General features: G+C 34.1%; 1 protein-coding gene across 5 annotated transcripts in view; it reads right to left on the reverse strand.

Annotated features, from left to right (window-relative positions):
- GABPI (zinc finger DHHC-type palmitoyltransferase GABPI) overlaps positions 1-25,969 on the reverse strand; it is a 44,869-nt gene that overhangs the window by 10,833 nt on the left and 8,067 nt on the right. For all 5 annotated transcript variants that reach the window (XM_081758831.1, XM_081758834.1, XM_081758832.1 and 2 more), the window contains exons 3-4: positions 24,510-25,097; positions 11,377-11,553 (exon numbers count right to left, since the gene is read on the reverse strand). In XM_081758831.1, coding sequence (XP_081614957.1) covers positions 11,377-11,553; positions 24,510-25,097 — 765 coding nt within the window. The remainder of the gene's footprint in view (positions 1-11,376; positions 11,554-24,509; positions 25,098-25,969) is intronic.

Raw genomic sequence — 25,969 nt, forward strand, 5'->3', positions numbered from 1 at the left:
TAACTTGACGGTTTATGTTAAAATATTAAATGCTCTGTAACGTATGCCATTGATAAATGTTAATGATGATGAAATTTCTTTGGGAGTGTCTTCATTTATATACTACTGTGTCCTTTTTTTTTTTTTAAATACATTTGTGTAGGTTAGGGAAAAGTATATCGTAAGTGTAGAGCCGGTAACAATTGTACTTTGAACGTGTTTTCCATATTTTGCCGTGTGTCCTTTTGATATTATTTCGTAATATATTTCGTATGTGCGCTTTCCATATTTCATCGTGTGCTCTTTAATATTGATTTGTAATACATTTCTACCTGCGCAATATGTGTGAAATCGGAAAAATTGTATTTTGAACGTGTTTTATTATTTAGTGATGTGCCCTTTTCATAGTATCTCGTAATATACTCGTAATTTAAAATTCTCTCTCATGTGTCTTGTCACATTGTTTTCGCAGGGAAATTTAAGAGAAAATTAACTTATTCTTTGATGTTGATATCGGTCTGTGCTGATCCGGTGAAATTTTATTTGGACATACCTTTGGATTTAATATCATTATTTCTAAAACTATCACTTCGTGCAACGTTTTTTTTTTTTTTTCTTCAGTAGGTAGATGTTTACTTTGAACATGCCATGATTATAGTTACGTGCCTATCCATTAAACATATATTTTGCCTCATCGAAACTAATAACGTTGGAATATGTCTCAACTTGCTTCACCCAATTAGAATATGATTCCTTACGCGTATCCATTCCTCTTCAAGCTTAACTGATTATGAACAGAAACAATAATAAGTTAAAATGATAATAGTTGGAAAGGCGTTTCAATATTTGAACCTGTCGAGTAGATTTTTTTTTTCCTTTCACTCACTATACATTTGTAAATATTTCATTCTTCATTGATAGCAGTGTTTTCCACGTTATATGTATTATGAAAATGATGAATAGGCTAATGTGAAGTAATAATGCTACTTATTCACTTTAAGTTAAAAGAATGACGTTGTAGTAGTAATGATATGGCCTATGTTTGTATTTCATTTGATATACGACAGGGATACTATAAAGAATGAACGCTTAATTAAGATGTTTATTTAGAAATATAGAAGTAGAGAGGATGGATCGCCAATTTTGTTTTAGTATTAAGAATTTCCTATATGTATCAATGTTGAGAATCATGTTTGATAATACGAATATGTTAAACCATTATGATAACATATTTCCATATAAGATGTTGGTAAAGTATCTTTGAGATACCAGGATGGAGGCAAATGTTTAATGACACAATTTTTTTTAATCTGTTAAAATGTAATCGTTGACTAATGGCACAAATAAATTAGTCTTGAGAATTTGACTTTATGATTTCAAATGCAATTCATAAACTTGAACTTAGACGGTTCTAATTGCTTATTTTCTTTATATATACTAATTAAGCTGGACAATGTTGACTCTTATTCTTGGTTGGCCACAAAACAAGAATCTGGAAACTTCTGATGATAAATAATAGCTTTGCCCGATATGTATTCATTTCTTTTACGACGGTAAAATCGGATTGTTATAATTGGCGACCTCAGCTTTAGGATATTTGTTAAGTTGATAATTTGTGTTAAGATATGTCTTAATATATTTTTATAATTATTGTTTTGTGTGCCAAACTGAGATAAGCATGTGAAGTAATGAGTGGATTGATGATAGTGAGCTATTAGACGCGTGACCCAGTTCATGAAAATGAGTGAAGAAAGTCTTAGTGTAGATGGTTCTACCGAACATTTTAAATGTTGTGAAAACAAGTACAACTCTAGTGACAGTGTATCTATACGCTGTGAAACATGTGACCAATGGTTCCATATCCGTTGTTTAAATATGCCTGAGAAAGAACAGGAAATGTTACGTACCCCGGATAGTAATTGGGTTTGTTTTGACTGTAAGTTAGATAAGGTGTTAGCTACAGAGATTGAGCAAACCGTTGAGGAACCTGAAATTGGAATTGATGGAGAACCATTGCTTAAAACGTTGATTGACATCATTAAGGACTTAAGAACTGAAATGTCAGTTATGAGCGGTGACTTGAGAACTGAAATGTCAATTATGAGCGGTAAAATGGATGCTGGTAACGATGATTTAAAATCTGACATAAACAAGTTAAATAATAAAATAGATGCTAATAATAATGACTTAAGGGTAGACATTGGTACAATTAAAGAGTCTCTCTCCAGTGTGCAGTTGGATTTATCCGCTGTCAAACGAGAATTAGAACATAAAGTAGCATCTGAATTGTCATCTGTAACGTCATCGACATTGACTCTTGAAAAAGAAGTTAAAACTGTAACCACGAATGATAAACTAGACATAAGAGCTAGGGGTTCATGTATAAACAGTAATATTGAAGACACGGATACACTTTTAGTAAATAATTTGTGCGGTGTATCAGATAAAATAAGTAATAGTTTAGAAAATGACAGGGCTGCGTTAGAAGCGCCTGAGTTTAAGTCTCACATAAATGTGACTAAGGATAATTTAAATGATGAGACTGATGATTATTATGATGATGTAAATGTAGATTTAGGTTTAGATTTAGTATGTAGTAGTAGATTTAATGTACGTGTCGGTAGATATTTGATGAACGAAACCCCAGTAATGCATGATGATGTAAATAATAGCTCTCTTATGTATGTCGGTTATGAAAGAAACCAGTATGACAGGGTAGCGATGTCTAGTATAGTCGATACGATAAAGATTCACATACAGAGTGGTGATGACGTTGATGATTTCCTTGATATTGATGACAAAAGAGTAGGTAGATCTCGAAAAGGGAGAAAAGAGATAGGAAAACCTAATTTGATATTGTTTATGGATATTAATGTAAATAGATCGAAACTGTTTAAGTGGTTAGTAGGAAATTGTTCTAGCCAGGGACAAAGACATAAGCTAATCAGAGTGAGTAGATCTCAAAAAGGGAGAAAGGAGATAGGAAAACCTGACTTGATATTGTTCATCAATGTTAATATAAGTAGACTGAAACTGTTTAGATGGTTAGTTGGAAATTGTTCTAGCCAGGGGCGGAGACATATGATAGTTGGAAGATATTGTTGGAAGTGGCTAGAGGCACTCCATAGGATAGGACAGGCAAAAGTCTCACCGCCTGTATTAGCGCCTCCTGCAATTGAAATTGTAACCCTGAATTTTGTTTTCTTCTTCTTTGTTGTATTTCTATTGATTTAAGTTATGTTCATGATGTTCTATGAATAACGTAGGAGGTAAAATAGATATGCATTAACAAAATGGGGATTTTAGAAATTTAATCTAGAAACTTTTTTTTTTAGTGGACTTATTTAACATAAGAACTGAAATTTTGTAAAGGAGTGGCAAGTTGACTCAAGTTCCTTTGATTAGTGAGCATAATAATTTCAGCTTAAAGAAAATAAATAAATAAATAAATCTTCCGGTTTGGCTAAACCCGCGGAATAATTTCTGTTAAAAAGGGATTGTTAGGACTAATTCAGAATATTCAGAAGTTGTTTACGTACCGGTATAGTATGCGGTACCGGAAATGTATGGTTTAACAGTATAAACCTACCTGTTAGTTAATTCCGTTCGAATGCAATGATGATTCCTCTGTTTTCTTCAAATGTACCACTTCGTTGTATCGCCGCATCCTTTTGTTGCATCGGAGTTAGTAACAATAATAATAACAATAAAGTTTCCCATTTTGTTAGCCATTTCGGTCTTTATTCGTGAAAACAGATTGAGCAGTTATCATAAAAAGGAAGTGATGTTTGCTTAATTGGAACTTCTCTCCTCAAAACAATATTTTGAATGTAAAATGACTTCGTTTCGAGATGAAGCGAGTTTGTACTGCCTTCGTTAAAAAAATTTATTATCGTACTTTATTCTCAAGGAAGAAGAAGGAAGTACAGCGAATCGAAATATAAGTAAAATGTATCCTGAACACAGGGGTCGAGCTGAACTTTTTAAAATTATAATATTTGGTAAACTTTCTAAATTTCTTTTCGTTCAGATAAGATTGACCTGTGCCCAATATATATATTTGAAATGCGGTTTCGGGAAAAAGACAGTTTTTCTCTAGTATACCAGTATTTATAGTTAGGAATGAAGGCTGAACTATTGATAGGTTTATTTTTTTTTATGATTTGTGATGTGCTTTAGTTCTACCTTGGACGAACGCTTTATTATTTGGAAGTCACTTTGAAAATTTTTTTAACATTTGGGAAATCTTGCACTAAAATTTAAGAATAAACGTTAGTTCCTTTTAGGCATTCTTTCTTGGCGAAGGAAATTCATTCCTCAGTTTGCGGCCTTAACAGCGCCATTTTTCGATTTGTTAAAGAAAGACAGAAAATATTGTCTAACTGAGGAATTGCTGAGTAGATTCCAACAATTGAGAGAATTGTTGAGTGAGCCTCCAGCGCTCAATCAACCTAATTTCGATCAACCGTTCCATTTATTTTCAGATGCGTCACTAGAAAATTTGGCTGGCTATCTGGCTCAATATGATGATACTGGAGAGCTTCTTGTTATCGGATATGCAAGTAGAAAATTAAAGTTATATGAAGTTTCCTATTCGATTTTCCAACTGGAGTTGCTAGCAGTATTGTTTCTGTGCGAGCATTTCTCATACTATATTTTGGGTAGAAAAGTCACGGTTCATTGTGACAACAGCGCAGTGACATACGCTTTTACGTTACAGAACCTAGATCCCCGAACCACAAAAATTTTGCTGAAGTTACAGAGGTTCGATCTTCGGTTCGAGCACATTAAGGGAGTTGACAATAAAATAGCCGACATATTGAGTCGTAATACTCCGGAACTCCCTGCCGAACCTGAAGAATACCATGTTAATTCTGTTAATTTTGTTAATTTTGTTTGTTATGATGAGAGTACGTGGTTCACTGTGAATGAGTTAATGCAAATGCAAGAGGGTGATAGGTACTGTAACGAATTAAAAGCGAAAATGTCAGACAGTACTGATTCTCGAATTCGTCTAGTGAACAATTTGGTTTATATTCAAAATTCAAAAACGAAGCGTTGGCTGCTAGTGATCCCAGAGTTATTGATTGGGAGGACGATTAGGAAGGTTCATGAAACGGGGCATTTTGGCGTTAGTAAATGTTTGAAATTAGTTCAAGAATTGTTTTTCTGGAAAGGACAAAAACGTACGTTCCAAAATTTCATCAATAATTGTGAATCGTGTGCCCGAACGAAGTTCTCCAATAGAATTATAGCTTGTGAGGATTTACATATTGAGGCAGATAAGCCACATATCAAATTATGCATCTTATCTCGTGGAAATTGCAATATAGCTATGGATTATACTACATCCTTTCAATTGTTGACGTCTATTCAAGGTTTCTGCATTACTTACCTTTAAGAACTGCCAAAACTGGTGTAATTGAAATTAAGGAAATGGATTTGGTTATGGTTAAAACCCATTTTCAATCGGATGCGTTTAAGAAGATCACACATAAGTATATGCCTGTATTCACGGGGCCTCTTGTTGTGACTCGAGTGCATCACAATTCCGTTTCTTTAAAAGATTTGGAGGGGAGAGAAGTGCCAACTCAAAATCTATCAAATGTAAAATTGTTCAATTGCTCTCCAGAAAAGAGAGAAGAGTTGTTAAAAGACTTTAAATAGTCATAAAAAAAAATAATAAAATAAAAAAAAAATAAAAAAAAAAGAAAATATAATGTTAATGTTTTAAGTAGTTAAAAAAAAAATTTTTTTTTTTTAAAGCCGCCGGGAAAAATGTAACAGACCGACTAACGGCTGTTTACATTCTATCTGAGTTGGCTCCCGGATTGTAATGTTTACCCGTATTGCAATGTTTACCGGTTGTTTAGGCAGCGTTAAAGTTTGGTTCGTGTATTGTAATACTGCACCCGAGTGCCTCTAAAGATTCGTTTTGATGTTAATTGTTTTGTTGCAAATGAAATAAATGACACGAAAAGTGATCAGTTTTATATGAGATACGCAAACACAACAATAATTTACCACTAAAACTTCGAACTGTTTCTTTCTACAACTGTTTCGCGTTACTGTAATAATTCCATTCGTAGTGTAATATAGTACAAATTTATTTTATATTTTTACCTTACCTCATATACGTATGTCTGTCAATTATTCACGTGATACTATCCGTATTTCATTTGTTATGCATTATGATAGTCATTTGTTACTCATTCTGATGTTCATTTGTTACTCATTCTGGCTATCACTACAAGAGGGCGTTTGAATCGCTATGCGGGCATTTACTTTGCAAATGGCGACCCGCTTACCCAGTGAGAACAGCGGTCGTCATGACAACGGGAAATGTTTTCAAGACGTGGCTAGGTGAGTTTGAAAATTTATGTTATGTGGTTATTTCCGATAATTATGAAATGTCATTTAATAGATAGAACGGCTGCTTATTTGAATAGAGTTTTGTATAGTAACAGAAGACATATAAATTTGTTTTAGTTCGTAGTTGATTATGTAATATTAAAACCGCGCTTATTAAGGTCTGGTGACGCGACTAAGATGACGTAGTTCACCACCATGAGATAAAGAATACAGAAGGCGGTCTGAGTTAGGCTCCTCTAAATTTGGGAAAATTTGATAGCTAAAAACACTTCTGGAAGTAAACCTTGTCTAAATTTTAATATTTTGGTCAACCTGAATAAGTAGAAGAAAAAGGAAAGGAAAAATCGAGGAGCCTGACTTCAAAATTAATTTAAACACCGTTAGGCCCAAGGCCGCCAAATACCATCTCCGCCATTACTGGTGAAGTATAGTAATGGCAAGGGGGATGTAATTCTTCGAAGTTGACGACAATGGGCCACACGGACGGTCTCCTACGTTTGTAGGGCACCGAACTGGTGATCCAGTGGAATCAGTTTTGGAGTGTAAGAAGTGGGTATACGAAACCTGCCTAGTGAACTGTTGGACTCGCATAACCTGTGGAACTTTCCTAACTGGTAATATCTTTTCTTTGTTTTCTTGTTCAGTCATGAAGTGCTTCAAGATCACTATGCGTAGTTAAATAGAAAACGTTACGCGTCTTTCAAGCTCATTGTCATAGTCCACTCATGTACTTATAATTGCATGCCATAAGCATGTATGATCGAAGTATTAAATCTTATGTACTTGATACGTGAACCTGAAAATTTTGTGTGTTGACATGATAAACTTTACTTTGCACGCACTCCTCCATAGTAATGTGCTTTGAGATTTTTTTTTTGAATGTTTAGGTTAGGTAGGCTTAGTCTAAATACATTGATACATTATGTCCCATAATAGTGTTTTGTTTCGTGAAATATTTGCTGTAGGTTAGGTTAGATCAAACTTAAATGTGTGAACCATAATATTTATGTCGGCTAGGTTAGAAAATTAAGTTTTGTCCATGCTTTCGAATTTAATATGTGTCTGTAGGTAGGTTAAATCTGAAAGATGTGTCCCATAATATTTTGGTTAGGTTAGAGAATTTAATTTTGCCTGTGATTTCAAATCTAATATGTGCCTTTCGTTTTGCCATGTGATATATTTTATTTTTTTTCCGGGGTGAACTTCACTTTGAACGCACTCGTGATAACTTGACGGTTTATGTTAAAATATTAAATGCTCTGTAACGTATGCCATTGATAAATGTTAATGATGATGAAATTTCTTTGGGAGTGTCTTCATTTATATACTACTGTGTCCTTTTTTTTTTTTAAATACATTTGTGTAGGTTAGGGAAAAGTATATCGTAAGTGTAGAGCCGGTAACAATTGTACTTTGAACGTGTTTTCCATATTTTGCCGTGTGTCCTTTTGATATTATTTCGTAATATATTTCGTATGTGCGCTTTCCATATTTCATCGTGTGCTCTTTAATATTGATTTGTAATACATTTCTACCTGCGCAATATGTGTGAAATCGGAAAAATTGTATTTTGAACGTGTTTTATTATTTAGTGATGTGCCCTTTTCATAGTATCTCGTAATATACTCGTAATTTAAAATTCTCTCTCATGTGTCTTGTCACATTGTTTTCGCAGGGAAATTTAAGAGAAAATTAACTTATTCTTTGATGTTGATATCGGTCTGTGCTGATCCGGTGAAATTTTATTTGGACATACCTTTGGATTTAATATCATTATTTCTAAAACTATCACTTCGTGCAACGTTTTTTTTTTTTTTTTTTTCTTCAGTAGGTAGATGTTTACTTTGAACGTGCCATGATTATAGTTACGTGCCTATCCATTAAACATATATTTTGCCTCATCGAAACTAATAACGTTGGAATATGTCTCAACTTGCTTCACCCAATTAGAATATGATTCCTTACGCGTATCCATTCCTCTTCAAGCTTAACTGATTATGAACAGAAACAATAATAAGTTAAAATGATAATAGTTGGAAAGGCGTTTCAATATTTGAACCTGTCGAGTAGATTTTTTTTTTCCTTTCACTCACTATACATTTGTAAATATTTCATTCTTCATTGATAGCAGTGTTTTCCACGTTATATGTATTATGAAAATGATGAATAGGCTAATGTGAAGTAATAATGCTACTTATTCACTTTAAGTTAAAAGAATGACGTTGTAGTAGTAATGATATGGCCTATGTTTGTATTTCATTTGATATACGACAGGGATACTATAAAGAATGAACGCTTAATTAAGATGTTTATTTAGAAATATAGAGGATGGATCGCCAATTTTGTTTTAGTATTAAGAATTTCCTATATGTATCAATGTCGAGAATCATGTTTGATAATACGAATATGTTAAACCATTATGATAACATATTTCCATATAAGATGTTGGTAAAGTATCTTTGAGATACCAGGATGGAGGCAAATGTTTAATGACACAATTTTTTTTTAATCTGTTATAATGTAATCGTTGACTAATGGCACAAATAAATTAGTCTTGAGAATTTGACTTTATGATTTCAAATGCAATTCATAAACTTGAACTTAGACGGTTCTAATTGCTTATTTTCTTTATATATACTAATTAAGCTGGACAATGTTGACTCTTATTCTTGGTTGGCCACAAAACAAGAATCTGGAAACTTCTGATGATAAATAATAGCTTTATCGTTGTGTCTTTCTTTTCTTTTGCTAAAGCTAATGCAACATGAACATTAAATCTAATATAACCTTGATTTTTTTTTTTTTCAATACCTTGAAAACGTATTGTTATAACTTCATGTCTAACTTTCACAGATTCTGAGATATGGATACTTTAATATAATAACTGCGACCCCTATCCTCCATTCCTAGTCCAATTATCACAAACCCTTCCTTAGTGGTATCTTACGTCACAATTCCTATGCACTGTTCAAACTTCAAATTTCTAGCTTAAGCAGTTTGGCCTGGAAGTTGATCGGCCAAGCAGTCACTCCTTTTATAGAGATAACAGATGATACCCAAAATGTTCATAGAACTTTGCTCTAAATGAGAGCCATTTCTCTTTATTCCTACACTATAAATTGCTGATGCATCAGAATAAAATATTTATTAAAACAAAGAATTTCGTTTCATATTGTGAAACTACTATAGACTTCTACCTATATAAATTCAATACTTAAACCAGAAGTAATACATCTCTAACTTCCGATTCAACAGAAGAGCCCTCCCCCCTGTGGTCTAGTGGCTGGTGTGTTGGCCTTTGGTGCTCGTGGTGCACGGAGAGCAGACAAAAATTTATTTTCACGATCTTCATTAATTATCCGTCTTCTTTAGCCTAAAAGGCATAATTGTGAAAAGTTAAACTAAAAGAAACTAATTTCATTTCATTAGGATAAAGGATTAGGTCAGAGATGAAGTCTGTCCTTTGGACGCTGAATGCAGTTTCTCCTTATCTCTTATTATATAGAATGCACTATTGGAACTGGAAGTTTTACTGTACTGGTTTCAATAGAAGAGTAAGAACTAAAATTAAACTTACTCTTGGGACGCTGAGTTCAAATCAAAAAGGCATCTCTTGCTATCTCTTACTGTTGTATTTTTCCCCTCTCTGGGGATCAATATTGAAACCGAAAACGGTGGCAGAAATAAAACCACAGATATCACCTATTCTTGAGGCGCTACATCGCTATCAGAAACCGCTTCTCCCTACCTATTGTTTTTTCACTATGGCAATCAGTGTTGAAACGAGAAATCATGATTTTCATTATTTTCGGTTCGAATAAAGATATAAAAGTCGAGATGAAACTTGTTCTTGGAATGTTGAGTCCATATCGATAAACCATTTTTCGCTATATCTTACCATTTTTGCTTTATGTAGCTTAATATTGAAATCGTACGTTGTAGTGGATTTCTGCCTCTTCTGGATTTAATAGAGAAATAAGGGTGAAGACAGAATCAAATCTTACGAGATGCATTCAAGTTCATAACATCTCCATTTTTTTTTTTTTTCAGGACTAGTAACAGATAGAAACGTGTTGTTGTTTTAAAATATGCGAGTACTCATTGTCAATGCATGGCAGAGATGGCAACACCGTATGGCACACACAACTCTAGCGGCAGTGGTGAGAGTGATAACTGTTTTTGATAGTTACTATATTCGTAAAATGGCGAGATTTTCATTACAGGAACAGCGTTCGTTTTCTCCATTTGAAGTGGTGTGACACCGCTTGTTTAGTGAGACATGCAATGATGGTGTCATGAATGTGTTTAATGTGCATTCGTGGGTGCGACAGTTCAAAAAAAAAAGAAAGAAAAGGAAGAACGTCGTGTGCTAACAACCAAGACAATCGGCTTCGCACAAAACAATCGGAAGATAGATCCCACGGGAATGCCAACTTTGGAGGCGATGTGTTTCACACTCATTCGGCGATCCTCCAAAACAACTTTCTCAACTCGTTTGATCATGTCGTCAGACTGGCACGAACGCACATTAGACACATCCATTACACCATCATTATAAGTCTCAATCAACTGGTGATGAGTTCCAAGTGCTTTTACAGTACGTAGAGAAAACGACGAGTATATTAAGTATCAAACACACTCATCATTCTCACCGCTACCGCTAGAGTTCTGTGTGCCGTAGGCTTTCCCATCTCTGTCACGCATTGACAAGGAGTGTTTGCGTATTTTAAAACAAACAACACATTTCTATCTGTTACCAGTCTTGAGAGAAAAAAAAACTAGAGGTGTTATAACTTGAATGCACCTGGTAAAACGCTAAATCGATTTCAGAAAACCCCATCTCGCTCTCTTTTACTGTTTTTGTTCTGATAGCTGTCGACAGGCAGACGATCGGATGACATAGCTGATCTTATAAGACTTCTCATGTTTCCATAGTATTGTTTATAAGTCTTAAAAAAACACGCTTTATTGCCTAATTTGATATAAACTAAACAAATTAGAATTAACTGGGTGCAAAATACTTACTCAAAATCATGATAGACATCACTGCAGTCATCTGGAATAAGGAAATAATCAAAAAGAAGAAAGGGATGACAAACGGACGTTAATGTAAGATTCGCTCCATACCATAAAGCTATTATCAGGAATATTGTTCCTACGAGGAAGGTACGGTGATTCACCTGTCCAACACAACAGTCTAACCTGGAAAGTAAAATAAAATTTCACCTGAACCTTTTGTCCATTTATAAAACATTTTTAACGCAATAAATAGATAGACACTCATAATAACACAACTTACGTTATTTTACATAAATTACATCACGTACCTCTTAGGCATTGCATTTTAAAAAATACTTTATTCAAATATATGATCCACGTTGTTGCACATGCTAACGTCTGACCCAATCAACTGCACTGTATGAAGCGTCGGAGCAGGGATCTGGGAACATGCACAAGAATACATACAGCACTGAAAGTGGCCAACGACCGCAATATTTTCGTGATAAACGGTTGTCTTTAAATGGCTTCACATATAAAAATACATCAATGTTGCATTCACGGATGGTGGTCAATCTAGTAATTCGAAAAGTGGGTACCCAATCACTGGCGTACGTACACGCTCTTGTTAGGAAACAGATCATCCTCGTTCAGCATTAAGGTAAGACAGTATCTTGAACCATGAAAGATATCTCTTTTCGGTTAAGAGGTCGTAAATGAAAAGATAACCAATTACTTTTGTATTTCAAGTCCCACCACATTTTTTCTTTCTTTTCAACCACCTGCATTTTCAAAGTCGGTCCAATGGAGATTCATATTACTCCAACGCCACCAATTTCACCATTGACATTAACGGCCTGTCGGTGAACAGATGCCACGGATAAAATCGGAATGATCACGGAGCTGAAGCTATATTCAGGTTGCTGCCTCGTTAAACTACACATGCACTTAGGGGGTTACAGTTGAAAACGGTCATTTCCAGGAATGAGAAAATAAATCAAAATTCCTGAATTGGATTACCACTTCGTTAAAGATTCTTAAAATCCAATAAAACAGTGATGAGTATTTTTCTAAATATTATACACTATGATAATTTATAAATTTAGGTAATAAAGAAAGAAAAAAAAAGAACTAAGTTCTGTAATACTGCTCAAAATTAGCTTTGTTCCAACGAAATAACGCGCAACTGACTCGGTTCTAGAAAATGACATCTAGGTTCTTGCTTAAGCAGTAAACCAGCAGTAAGATTCCGTATTATTACAACCTCTATATGTATCACTGTTCACCTTGCTATTTAACAAATTTGTTTATTCGAAATCATAAACTCAAGTTAAAATAACAGTTTTATTACTTTAGGTCGGTTTATCATTACAAGACGGAAACAAGTTTGAAATAAAAAATTCAGTTTGATTAATAATTTAATACAATTGTATTTCATAACAGTTCAACAAAGTTGCATATTGATACTTCAATTGGTATATTTAATAATCACAAGACAGTTTCAGCGAATCGGTACCTTAGTCACAATATATATATCATTATTTTAGGCTAGTATCGACATTCTAGACAGCCTAGTATGAAAGTTGACAAGGATCGATCTTGAGTAGCCAACTACGGAACTTTACAATAATTGCTCTTCGACTAGATTCGTATCATGACTGGTTTTACAGACAAGAGAAAAGAAAGAAGAAAAAAAAATCTACCAAATGTTGATCCATCCACTTTTGAATTATAAAAAAAATTATTGAACGTTCCATTCTTAAAAATAAAAAAAAAACATAAGTATCCCTATCTATCAATCACTGTCACTCATATTCTAAATGTCCTTCGATCTGTATTGCTACTACATAACTTCAATTGAGTTTTAAAATTGTAGCATATACCAGATATGGATTAAGCATTCAGTCCTAGGACAACATATTACATATTTTGTTTATGCACTACAAAGAAAAGAAAGAAAAAAATAATGAACAGCGAATTATGTACATATGGTATGATTGATGATAAGAAATGTAACTACGTGACAGGATATTCTCAATACTACTATGGAACGTGACTTAAAAAAAAAAACATGCAAGAAAATTCATACTATTGTGATGGATCAATGCACTAGTCTGCCAGTCATATAAACTTAAGAGCCACAAGGTGAATCAACCTCTTTTATAAAAACATTCCGGAGCTAAACTAATCATACCGTGAGTTTACAGTAAACTAAGAAAATGTACCGAATACGCAGTAAGGATAAATTCGCTTATATTTAAATGCATTCCGACTTAATATTCATTCTATCATGCAAAATTTTGAAGTGACTGTAAAGATTAATAGTAACGTGGAGACATTTATGGCAGATAAGTGAGATGCGTAACGCAAAAGAAATTTAGCTATCCATATTAATTATATAGATCATTTCCGCAAGATTACTTCCAAAAATTATCAGTTTTGTATAAGTTTTCAAACTGGTTCCACAAGAAACTACTTCACTGACGCCATCTTGGAAGTTGGTATTCTATCTCCATAACGATGTGATTGTTCAAAATAAGAAAAATCAGGTTACCTGGATTTTAGATACTAGTACTCCCAGTTCGAGGACTCATAAGATAAACAACTTTCCAGTCCTGGATGGCAGGGAACCTTGGTCATCTGCTGGTTCCTCAAACTGATATTTATGTGCTGGTTGCTATCATGGCTTCCAGCAACTATTGACCAGCGGGGGTGGAATCAGAAAATGTTAAATAAAAATTTTGTGAGAACTCGGCAACCGAAAGAAACTATTGAGGTTATTCCCAAATCACTTTTTTTTATAGGTTAATGGCACAAATCGAATAATTTCGTAATATAATAAATTTCAACTTCGAGTTCTCTCACCCCCTCTTCTGCTGGTTTGTATTCTTTTCTTCTTCTTCTATACCTAACTACTCGTGCATTGCCTATTTTATGTATAATTATTATTTCACACTATTGTGGATTTAACAATTTTGGATTTAAATCTCGGTGAGTAATACTAATACATTTTTCAAATTAATAAAGTGTGTAATACAAATTCCCCCTTTTCCTATTCAACTATTTAATATGATTTTGAAGTGTACTGGTAATGTTTCATTATTATTATCGTAATTATATTTGTATTACCGTAATGTAGTTCTTCGTCAGCACAATGCACATTGTGACACCGGTTAATTTATTTATACATAATTATATTCTGCCTAACAATATAGGTTTTACAAGTCAAACGTGTGCTCAGATATAGAATAATAGCCTAAATCTATATAATTACGCAATAGCAGAGGAAACAAAAGTTTGCCAAGGTGTGCCAAACCGACCTAACAACAACTAACCTATGTAACTAACACAAACTCACAAACATAACGATAATAAAATAAAATGGCATAAATACACAATACGGGAGCCATCAAACACGTAACAAGATTAATATGCATACCGGTATTAATGTAATGTAATCGCTACCGGTAAACCGGTACGTTACATTTTTCCCAGTGGCCCGTAAAAAAAAATCAAATTTTCTTTTTAAATAACTATTTAAAATCTTTTAACAGCTCTTCCCGTTTTTCATTAGAGCAATTGAAAAGTTTCACATTTTTTAAATTTTGTGTAGGTACTTCTCTCCCCTTTAAATCTTTTAACGCAACAGAGTTATGATGTATTTTTGTAGCAACATAAGGCCCAGTATAAACAGGCATATACTTGTGAGTAATTCTTTTGAACGCGTCAGACAGAAAATGTGTCCGAACCATTACTAAATTTTCTTCTTTAATTTCTACCACGTTATTTTGTAATTTTCTTTTTCTTTTTGAAAACAATCTAGGTTCAACCTGAATATGACGTCTTGAATTCTCCATATTCTGCAATTCTGGAGGCCAAGGAAATTTTTCCCTAAATCTGTCAACAGCCGAAAAAGAAATAAACAATTCAGCAGGCGTACAATCAATGGCACTATTATATGAATAATTAAGTAAGTCTTGTGCAGTCTTCAACACCGTTTTCCATTTTGAATGATTATTACTGCACAACAATCTTACTATTCGGTTCAATTCTCGATGAGAACGTTCCAGGATCCCGTTAGCCCCCGGGTTGTATGGAGAAATCAAGATATGACGTATTTGATGCTCATTACAAAAGTTTTTCCACCTCTGAGAGACGAACTGTGGGCCCTGATCAGACACAATATAGTTCGGATATGGACACAAATAGAAATATTCTCTTTCTAGAGTTCGAATAATTTCAGCAGCAGTTGCTGTTCTCAAAGGTAAGTAACAGATGAAGCGAGTATACACATCAACTATTGAAAGAACATAGTAGTAGCCGTAACTGCATGGTAATTTTCCCACCAAATCAACACATATCTTATGGTGGGGTTTATCTGCGCTGATATGTAATTCCTCGCGAGCAATGCATCTATTAGAGAATTTCGTTCGAGCACAAATTTCGCAATTATTAATGAATTTCCTAAAGGTTTGTTTTTGAGATTTCCAAAAAAATAACTCTCGTGCTAACTTTACGCATTTTTTTACCCCAAAATGTCGTGTTTCATGAATGCATCTTATTATTCTTTCAATTAACAACTCAGGAATTATTAGCAGCCAACGTTTCGATTTAGCATTTTGAATATACATCAAATTATTTACGATTTAAATGTGATTTTTGTTCATTCCGGCATCTATTTTATTCTTTAGATCACAACAATAGTTATCTAATGTCTGCATTTGCTCAAGTTCAGTTATGTCAAACCATGTATTCACATCATAATTTACAAAGTTTATTTGATATTCCTCCGATTCAGCAGAGAGTTCAGGAGTATTTCTACTTAAAATGTCGGCTATTTTATTATCCACTCCCTTAATGTGTTCGAATTGGAGATCAAATCGTTGCAGCTTTAACAAAATTTTTGTGGTTCTCGGATCCAAATTCTGTAATGTGAATGCATATGTTACTGCATTGTTATCACAATGCACCGTAACTTTCCGACCTAGTATATAATAAGAAAAATGTTCACATAAGAATAAGACTGCTAATAACTCTAATTGAAAGATAGAATAAGATACTTCACACAATTTTAACTTCCGACTAGCATATTCAATGACTAGTAACTCTCCGTTTTCATCATATTGTGCAAGATAACCGGCCAAATTTTCTAAGGATGCATCTGAAGACAAATGAAAGGGTTTTGAAACATCCGGTTGGCTAAGTGCCGGAGGTTCACTTAGTAACACCCTTAACTTTTGAAATTTCTCCAATAGCTCACCTGTTAAACAATATTTCCTATCCTTTTTCAGGAGATCAAAGAAAGGCGCAATCAACGCAGCAAATTGCGGGATGAATTTCCTTCTCCAGGAAAGGATTCCTAAGAAAGATCGTAATTTCTTGTTTTCGGAACCGGAAAATACTTGATGGCGTCATTTTGTTTCGGATTGGGTTTTAATTCTGTCCCATTTACAACATGACCTAAGAATAGAATTTCGGATTGCACGAATTGACATTTTTTAAAATTTAGAGCGAAATTTCCAAATTCCAAAATTTTGAATATCTGTTCCATTAAATCCGAGCTGTAACATAATAAATCGTCCAAATAGACCACTACAAATTGTCGAGTGTCCAACCCGAAATAAGAATTCATAACTTCTTGAAAAATGCTAGGGCTCGATTTAAGTCCCATAGGCAAAACGCATAGTACATATTGTCTACCAAGATAAATGAAGCTAGTGTACTTAAATGAATCTGGATGTAACTTCACCCCATAGTATCCCATGGTAGCATCCATGGAGCTGAAGACTTTCGCTCCTGAAATTCGCGATAAGATCTCGTTAATAGGCTCTACTTGAATTTTTGGGCTAATTACTTTCGAGTTTAGTAATCTGAGATCAATCACTGGTCTCACACCCCCCGAATTTTTCCTGACGCAGTGTATCGGATTTCTGTAACTACTAGCATATTCTTTTGCTATACCTAACTTCATCCATTTCTGTAACTCCTCTTCGAAAACCCTTTTGCATAGCCTGTGGTATGGGATAAATTTTTCCCACAACAGGCTCATGATCACTGAGCTCAATTTTATATGGCTCACATCGAATCGGCTTCGGGTATTCACAAAATAAATGTTTATATTTAATTAACAGTGTCTGTAGTCTTAATTTAGTTTCCATATCCAAGACGGTTCGACTACTTATGTATTCCTTAATTTCTGTCTCCGAAATTTCACCGTAATCTGTACTTCGCTTATCGGAAGAAGAAGAAACATTACAATGGTTATTGGACATCTGGGTATTATCTACATGTACCAATAATATTTTTGGATAAGAAATATCCAACGTCACCGTTTCTTGTTTATTATTTTTCAAAATTAATTTCTTGTTAGAACTGTCCAACGTTACCTGAAATTTCACAAAGAAAGGCGAGCCTAATAATAACCCAGCTTTCATGTCCTTAACGACGAACACAGGCACATCAAAAAGATTGTCCTGAATATTTAATGTTAATTCGAGCAATCCCTTTACTGGGAAGCTATCTTTTCCAGCAAAAGCGTTCAAATGTACACTGGGCACAGGTTTTAACTTTGCTGACCGAAAGGAATTTTGTAATTTCAACCAAACATTATAATTTAACAAGTTGAGTTCAGCGCCTGTGTCCAGGATACATTTTATTTGCACTTCCCCCACCCTACAGTTCACCGAAGGCGAAGGAAATATCTCAAAATCTTGTTTTGTTACACTTTCTTCTTCTTCTCTCAAAACAAAATACGTTAATAATTTCAAAGAGGGTAAGTTAAAATCATTCTTACTTTCAGAATTCGGATCATCAATCTTGTATAGGTTTCCTAAATTTTGTTTCGGGGAGAGAAGTTGATTTGAGCAGTCATCGTCTCCCCTTAAGGATGACTGCTCAAAATGTTTTCCGAAACAGGAATGGAGTTTTTCATAAACGTCGAAATATTATTATTCATCGACTCGGCAGTAACAGAAGGATACGGCGGGTGTAATGCTGAAGTAACCGAAGTTACCACCGGCATGTTAGAAGAGAAAGGAGAACTAAATATAGGAACCGGAGGACATTGGCCATATGGTGGTTTCAAATTATACATTCCAGATACAGCGTAAGGGACTGGTCCATTTCCATACACTAAAGGGTAAGGTTGGACTCCATTCATAGGTCTAAATTTGTTAACTCCATTCGTCCCCCAGCTTGATTTCAAATTCCGATTCCTCCTCCAATTTTGGCATTGTCGTCCATTATTGTTTCTAAAATTTTGATTAGTTAAAGTTCGAAAATGGTTCTCGTTCCCTGAAGTTTCATTTTTCATCGGTTCTGTTTGAACAGCATTATCAATTCGAGTCGAGTTAGACTGCGAAACAAAAGGTTTTCTTATTTGCGGTTTCCTATTTTGAAATTTTACCCCACTGAAATCTGGACAAGAATTGGGATTACATTCTAATTCTGCTATCCTTAGTATTAGATCTTACACGGTAGTGACCGATCCTAACTTTAAAATTTTCGATTCTTCGCTTGGAAGACAATCTAATATTAGATCCTTTAATTCCTGATCAGAAGGCGATGTCACAATGGAGTTATATTTCTCTACAATATGCCGAACGAATCCCAACAAGGAAGAGTGTTTACTTTTGTCATACCGCAACGAATAGAGATGGCGCTTTTGCGCTCTCTCCATTCGCTCCGATATGTACTGTAATTTGAATAATTTGACAAAATCTTGAAATGTTTTGATTTGATTTACTATACTTCTATACCATATCTTTGCTGATTTATCTAAACACCTTGCAATTATATATAGGCGCTCCCTATCGGTTAGTACATACATATTCATTGTCTGCATCAAATCATCTAAAAAAATTTGTGCCACTCCCTGAGTTAACTGTCCATCGAATCGTGGAAAATGATGTAATTCGCGCAGGTAAGATCCCGCACCCATTTTGTATGAGGGACTGTTTTCCCATTGTTTACTTGTCTTTTCTAGGTCTGAAGTGTCCATTCCTACATTATCATTTACAACTATGTCCGCCTTTTTACATTGTAGAACACACGGTTCGCGACACGACGTTCTCTTTCTACCGGTTTTATTCCTAAACCGTTTATTTCTGTTTTGACATTTATTTATTTCTTCATCTGAGTCAGATGATGAAGATAGATTTACGTGCACGACGTTTTCTTCTCGGTTAATTCGCGTCCCATCTAACATAAATACCGGAGTTTCATTGTTTTCATTAGATATATTATTCTCGGTTCTAACAGGCTTCGATGTTTTTCCATTTAAATTTTGGTCAATGGGGCTCGACTGATCTGAATTATTTTTATTTAGGTGATCATATACTAAGGTCTTTAAACTTTCAGTGTTTCTTTTGCATAAATCGCGCCCGTGTCGATATGCATCAACTACGTCCCTTTCTAATACTTTCACCATGTTCGTTGTTTTTTCATTTAATTCATACAACTTCCGGGTTTCTTCAGCTTGTTGCTCTTTTACAAATTTTGTTTCTGTTTCTACACTTACACTAACTTTGCTAATTTCAACTTTCAATGCAGATATTTCTTTGGTAACAGTTTCTAATTTACAATCCATATCTTCAGTCGATTCTTTAAGATCTAATTTCAAAATACCTACATCAGACTTAACCTTATCCACATCTTTAGTAATATCCGTTATTTCCCTAGAAAATTTCTCCTGAACATCAATTATAGATTCTCCAAATTTAACTTTTGTTTCTTCAATTTCAGATTTAAGCTGCGATACTTCATTTCTTAACTCCCCCTTCATAGACGAGAAAGATTCCTTAAGAAATACAATGTCATTACCCATCTCTGACATTTCTGTTTTTAATTCACCTATATTAGTTGTCATTTCATTACTAATTTCCGATCTGATAGATGACATTTCTGTTTTTAATTCACCTATATTAGTTGTCATTTCATTACTAATTTCCGATCTGATAGATGACATTTCTGTTTTTAAGTCACTTATATTTGTCGCTATTTCTGCTCTAAATGAGGACATATCTAATCTCAACCCTGCAATAATCGTTGTTAACTTATCTAAAAGAGGACCACCCCCTATTTCGATTTCTGGGACAGACTTCTTTGGCTTTTCTTTTCTACCAGTAACAACAATGTCATCCTGACCTACAAGAGCATTGGCTTCAGTCTGTACATTCATTTCAGTATTTACTTCTCTATTTCTTTGCACTTTACATGTGACACAATACCACTTTTCCTCCGATTGTCTTAGAATCTCTAATTCAGCTGATGACATATTCAAACACTTTATATGGAACCACTGGTCACAGCTTTCGCAACAAATAGCTACATTGTCTTTAGAACTACTAATAATATCACAACAACTGTACTTTTCTGGTTCGTGTCGTCTCACTGATACTTCACTCATTTTCTACATAGTAATTGGGTCACGCATCTCCAATATTTACCATAATTATCCCCACTATAATTACAGAATCTCACACCAGTATTACATACTATAGCGAAGTTAATAATTATCCTTGGCTAAGGGTCGCCACTTTGTAAACGGTCATTTCCAGGAATGAGAAAATAAATCAAAATTCCTGAATTGGATTACCACTTCGTTAAAGATTCTTAAAATCCAATAAAACAGTGATGAGTATTTTTCTAAATATTATACACTATGATAATTTATAAATTTAGGTAATAAAGAAAGAAAAAAAAGAACTAAGTTCTGTAATACTGCTCAAAATTAGCTTTGTTCCAACGAAATAACGCGCAACTGACTCGGTTCTAGAAAATGACATCTAGGTTCTTGCTTAAGCAGTAAACCAGCAGTAAGATTCCGTATTATTACAACCTCTATATGTATCACTGTTCACCTTGCTATTTAACAAATTTGTTTATTCGAAATCATAAACTCAAGTTAAAATAACAGTTTTATTACTTTAGGTCGGTTTATCATTACAAGACGGAAACAAGTTTGAAATAAAAAATTCAGTTTGATTAATAATTTAATACAATTGTATTTCATAACAGTTCAACAAAGTTGCATATTGATACTTCAATTGGTATATTTAATAATCACAAGACAGTTTCAGCGAATCGGTACCTTAGTCACAATATATATATCATTATTTTAGGCTAGTATCGACATTCTAGACAGCCTAGTATGAAAGTTGACAAGGATCGATCTTGAGTAGCCAACTACGGAACTTTACAATAATTGCTCTTCGACTAGATTCGTATCATGACTGGTTTTACAGACAAGAGAAAAGAAAGAAAAAAAAATCTACCAAATGTTGATCCATCCACTTTTGAATTATAAAAAAAATTATTGAACGTTCCATTCTTAAAAATAAAAAAAATAACATAAGTATCCCTATCTATCAATCACTGTCACTCATATTCTAAATGTCCTTCGATCTGTATTGCTACTACATAACTTCAACTGAGTTTTAAAATTGTAGCATATACCAGATATGGATTAAGCATTCAGTCCTAGGACAACATATTACATATTTTGTTTATGCACTACAAAGAAAAGAAAGAAAAAAATAATGAACAGCGAATTATGTACATATGGTATGATTGATGATAAGAAATGTAACTACGTGACAGGATATTCTCAATACTACTATGGAACGTGACTTAAAAAAAAAAAACATGCAAGAAAATTCATACTATTGTGATGGATCAATGCACTAGTCTGCCAGTCATATAAACTTAAGAGCCACAAGGTGAATCAACCTCTTTTATAAAAACATTCCGGAGCTAAACTAATCATACCGTGAGTTTACAGTAAACTAAGAAAATGTACCGAATACGCAGTAAGGATAAATTCGCTTATATTTAAATGCATTCCGACTTAATATTCATTCTATCATGCAAAATTTTGAAGTGACTGTAAAGATTAATAGTAACGTGGAGACATTTATGGCAGATAAGTGAGATGCGTAACGCAAAAGAAATTTAGCTATCCATATTAATTATATAGATCATTTCCGCAAGATTACTTCCAAAAATTATCAGTTTTGTATAAGTTTTCAAACTGGTTCCACAAGAAACTACTTCACTGACGCCATCTTGGAAGTTGGTATTCTATCTCCATAACGATGTGATTGTTCAAAATAAGAAAAATCAGGTTACCTGGATTTTAGATACTAGTACTCCCAGTTCGAGGACTCATAAGATAAACAACTTTCCAGTCCTGGATGGCAGGGAACCTTGGTCATCTGCTGGTTCCTCAAACTGATATTTATGTGCTGGTTGCTATCATGGCTTCCAACAACTATTGACCAGCGGGGGTGGAATCAGAAAATGTTAAATAAAAATTTTGTGAGAACTCGGCAACCGAAAGAAACTATTGAGGTTATTCCCAAATCACTTTTTTTTATAGGTTAATGGCACAAATCGAATAATTTCGTAATATAATAAATTTCAACTTCGAGTTCTCTCACCCCCTCTTCTGCTGGTTTGTATTCTTTTCTTCTTCTTCTATACCTAACTACTCGTGCATTGCCTATTTTATGTATAATTATTATTTCACACTATTGTTAATTGCATTAATTTAGAAAAATCAGTATATCAACAACTATCATTAGAATTATATTTGCTTTCTCCCAATTTAGTGATTTTACTGTTTATAAATATAATCCTAATATTTCTAATATTAGTAATCAGTTGAGTTTGGTAGTACCCAGCAGAAAACTTCACTAAAACTTCACTGAATTGTCATTATTATTAGGCCTAATGCTCTCAAGTTTAAAATAACAATTTTGGATTTAAATCTCGGTGAGTAATACTAATACATTTTTCAAATTAATAAAGTGTGTAATACAAATTCCCCCTTTTCCTATTCAACTATTTAATATGATTTTGAAGTGTACTGATAATGTTTCATTATTATTATCGTAATTATATTTGTATTACCGTAATGTAGTTCTTCGTCAGCACAATGCACATTGTGACACCGGTTAATTTATTTATACATAATTATATTCCGCCTAACAATATAGGTTTTACAAGTCAAACGTGTGCTCAGATATAGAATAATAGCCTAAATCTATATAATTACGCAATAGCAGAGGAAACAAAAGTTTGCCAAGGTGTGCCAAACCGACCTAACAACAACTAACCTATGTAACTAACACAAACTCACAAACATAACGATAATAAAATAAAATGGCATAAATACACAATACGGGAGCCATCAAACACGTAACAAGATTAATATGCATACCGGTATTAATGTAATGTAATCGCTACCGGTAAACCGGTACGTTACACAGTGACTCAGTTCCCTCGTGTATAAGCGGTTAGCGTATTCGCCTTTGCAACGGGAGACCCAGGATTAATTCCAGGTGGGAGCTCATGTGATTAGGATCCCACGTTAAGCTAATGGATCCCATGTCTCACATAACCTCGCTGCTGACAAAGTCTCGGGACAAGTCTTGGATTAAATTAATGCGATTAATGCTCTCCCACCGGAAATCGAACCTGCGACCAGTGCTTCAAAGACGCGCGGTATCCACTAGACCAGCAAGGAGTACCTGCAGAAGAAGTCTGAAGTGCTGCGAAATACAATGAAAGTGACATTGAATATGTGAATCGTATGATAAACAATGACTGAAAATTGACAACTGGACCACGAATCGAACCATGCTGATGCGTTAACTACAACGCTACCCATTTCGCTACCTTCCATCATTACTAGGCCGATACTCAGCCACTCAGACAACCTGGAACATTACTCCTGTTGTGCCTGGACAACTTAGTGTTTACATTACACACTTTTCACGGTTGAATTAGTATGGCAAATGGAAAAAATAACCGATTTATATATACAAATTCCTCTACAGGTGCGACTTTAATGATGCGCAAAAAGTAAAAACACGACTGGCCAGGAATCGAGCCTCAGACTCCGGCTTACCATGTTGACGAGTTAACCATTATATTACCTAGTCCGCTCCCACAGTAAGCAAAGATCTAGGTTCGATTCTCAGTCCTCATGCATTTTTTTACTTTTTGTATATAATTTAATTTGCACTCATAGACGAATTAGTATGATACAAAATAAATACTTCCTCCTACCATAATATAATGTAAATAGGATAATTGAAATGTCTTTATTATATTGTAACTAGATAAACTCACACACCCAAATAATAATAAAAACTTACCAGAAACAATGATGATCTCTCTTTGAAACACAAACTTGACACACGTTGCAGTGAACTGATCGAGGCGGCATTTCTTTCTTACAAATCGGACATCTTTGCAATCCATCATTCTTATGACGTTCTTCGACAGCGCTGATGTTATAGTCCCTGCTCGGGTATTTCTGAGAGTCCGTAAATTGTATCCTAGCTCTATACAAACATCCAAGTGCTACGAGCGAGTACACCACCAGAAGTATATTCTCCTCCGGAAGAATTTCCAGCATTGGCACTACGTAATTTTCAAACACAATCACCAGCAGAACACCTGACGTCAACGACCAGACGAGAAAGAACTTGGAATGAAGGATGACGTTTTGGAAGACAAAACAAAAGTAACAGTTTACTGTGAGTGTGCCAAACACAAATACTGTACACCACACATTTTGGGCAGCAACTAACGCAAGAAGAGGCTGGAGTATTAACGGTAACAGTGCATCTAAAGCAATTCGTTGTATGCTACCTCTCCACGGAATTCTGAGACATTCTTGGAAAACTGAAACTATTTTACTGCCCAATTTTTGCCTTGACATTCCCGAACTGGTAACCAAACTGAAATGAAATATCAATGTCATAGTTTCATATACATAGTAATGCGTACATGGAACGTAAACTATAAAAATTCATTTCATTTCAATAACATATATATCAGTGGTTCTTAAGTGGTATCGCATTACAGTTTGCTACAAAAAATTCTAGAAATTCGATGAAAATGAAAAATTGAATAGCAAAATAAGATGCACCTATGGTTATAATTAGAGACCGGATGTTAGGCAAAATGCCTATTCTTTAATATTAAGGATATGATCAAAAATAACGTTTAAAGTTTATATGGGGAGTTATAGTTTCAATTTAAGCCAATTTTATTTTGCCTATTTTGCCCATTCCTACCTAAATAATTGCTTTAGTGAATAATGTTGCCTATTTTATCATTTCCTTCAAAATAAGACTTTATTGGGGGGAAATATATAATTTTGTATTTCAGGAAAGGATTGTGCCTCTTCCGAGAAATATAAATGTTGTTTGTAGTGAAAAGATGTAAAACTTTGAACTGTTATGTGTAGTGATGAAGTGCTGTAGAGAATGTATTTACTAAATTAAATATACATGGAATATATGTCAAGCATCGTTTTTATATATACAATAAAACAAGATATTAACAAACAAGTACCGGTATGTTTCTATATTTTTTGAACGTTATCAATGACTTGAATTTATTTTTCTATTGTATTGAGTATTTATCTTCATTACTTTAAATTACATTTTAGTGCCTATTTTTTAAATTTTAAGTTCCTATTTGCCTGCCTATTCTCCAGGTTTTTAATGCCTAAACATCCGGTCTCTAGTCATAATATATTACCGAAGTGAGATACCGTTTTGCGACAAAAGTACTTATAGTATATTATTTTCTTCCTTTTATCAAA

The sequence above is a fragment of the Thermobia domestica genome, chromosome 5, assembly GCF_964235325.1.
Source record: "Thermobia domestica chromosome 5, izTheDome1.hap1.1, whole genome shotgun sequence".
NCBI lineage: Eukaryota > Metazoa > Arthropoda > Insecta > Zygentoma > Lepismatidae > Thermobia > Thermobia domestica.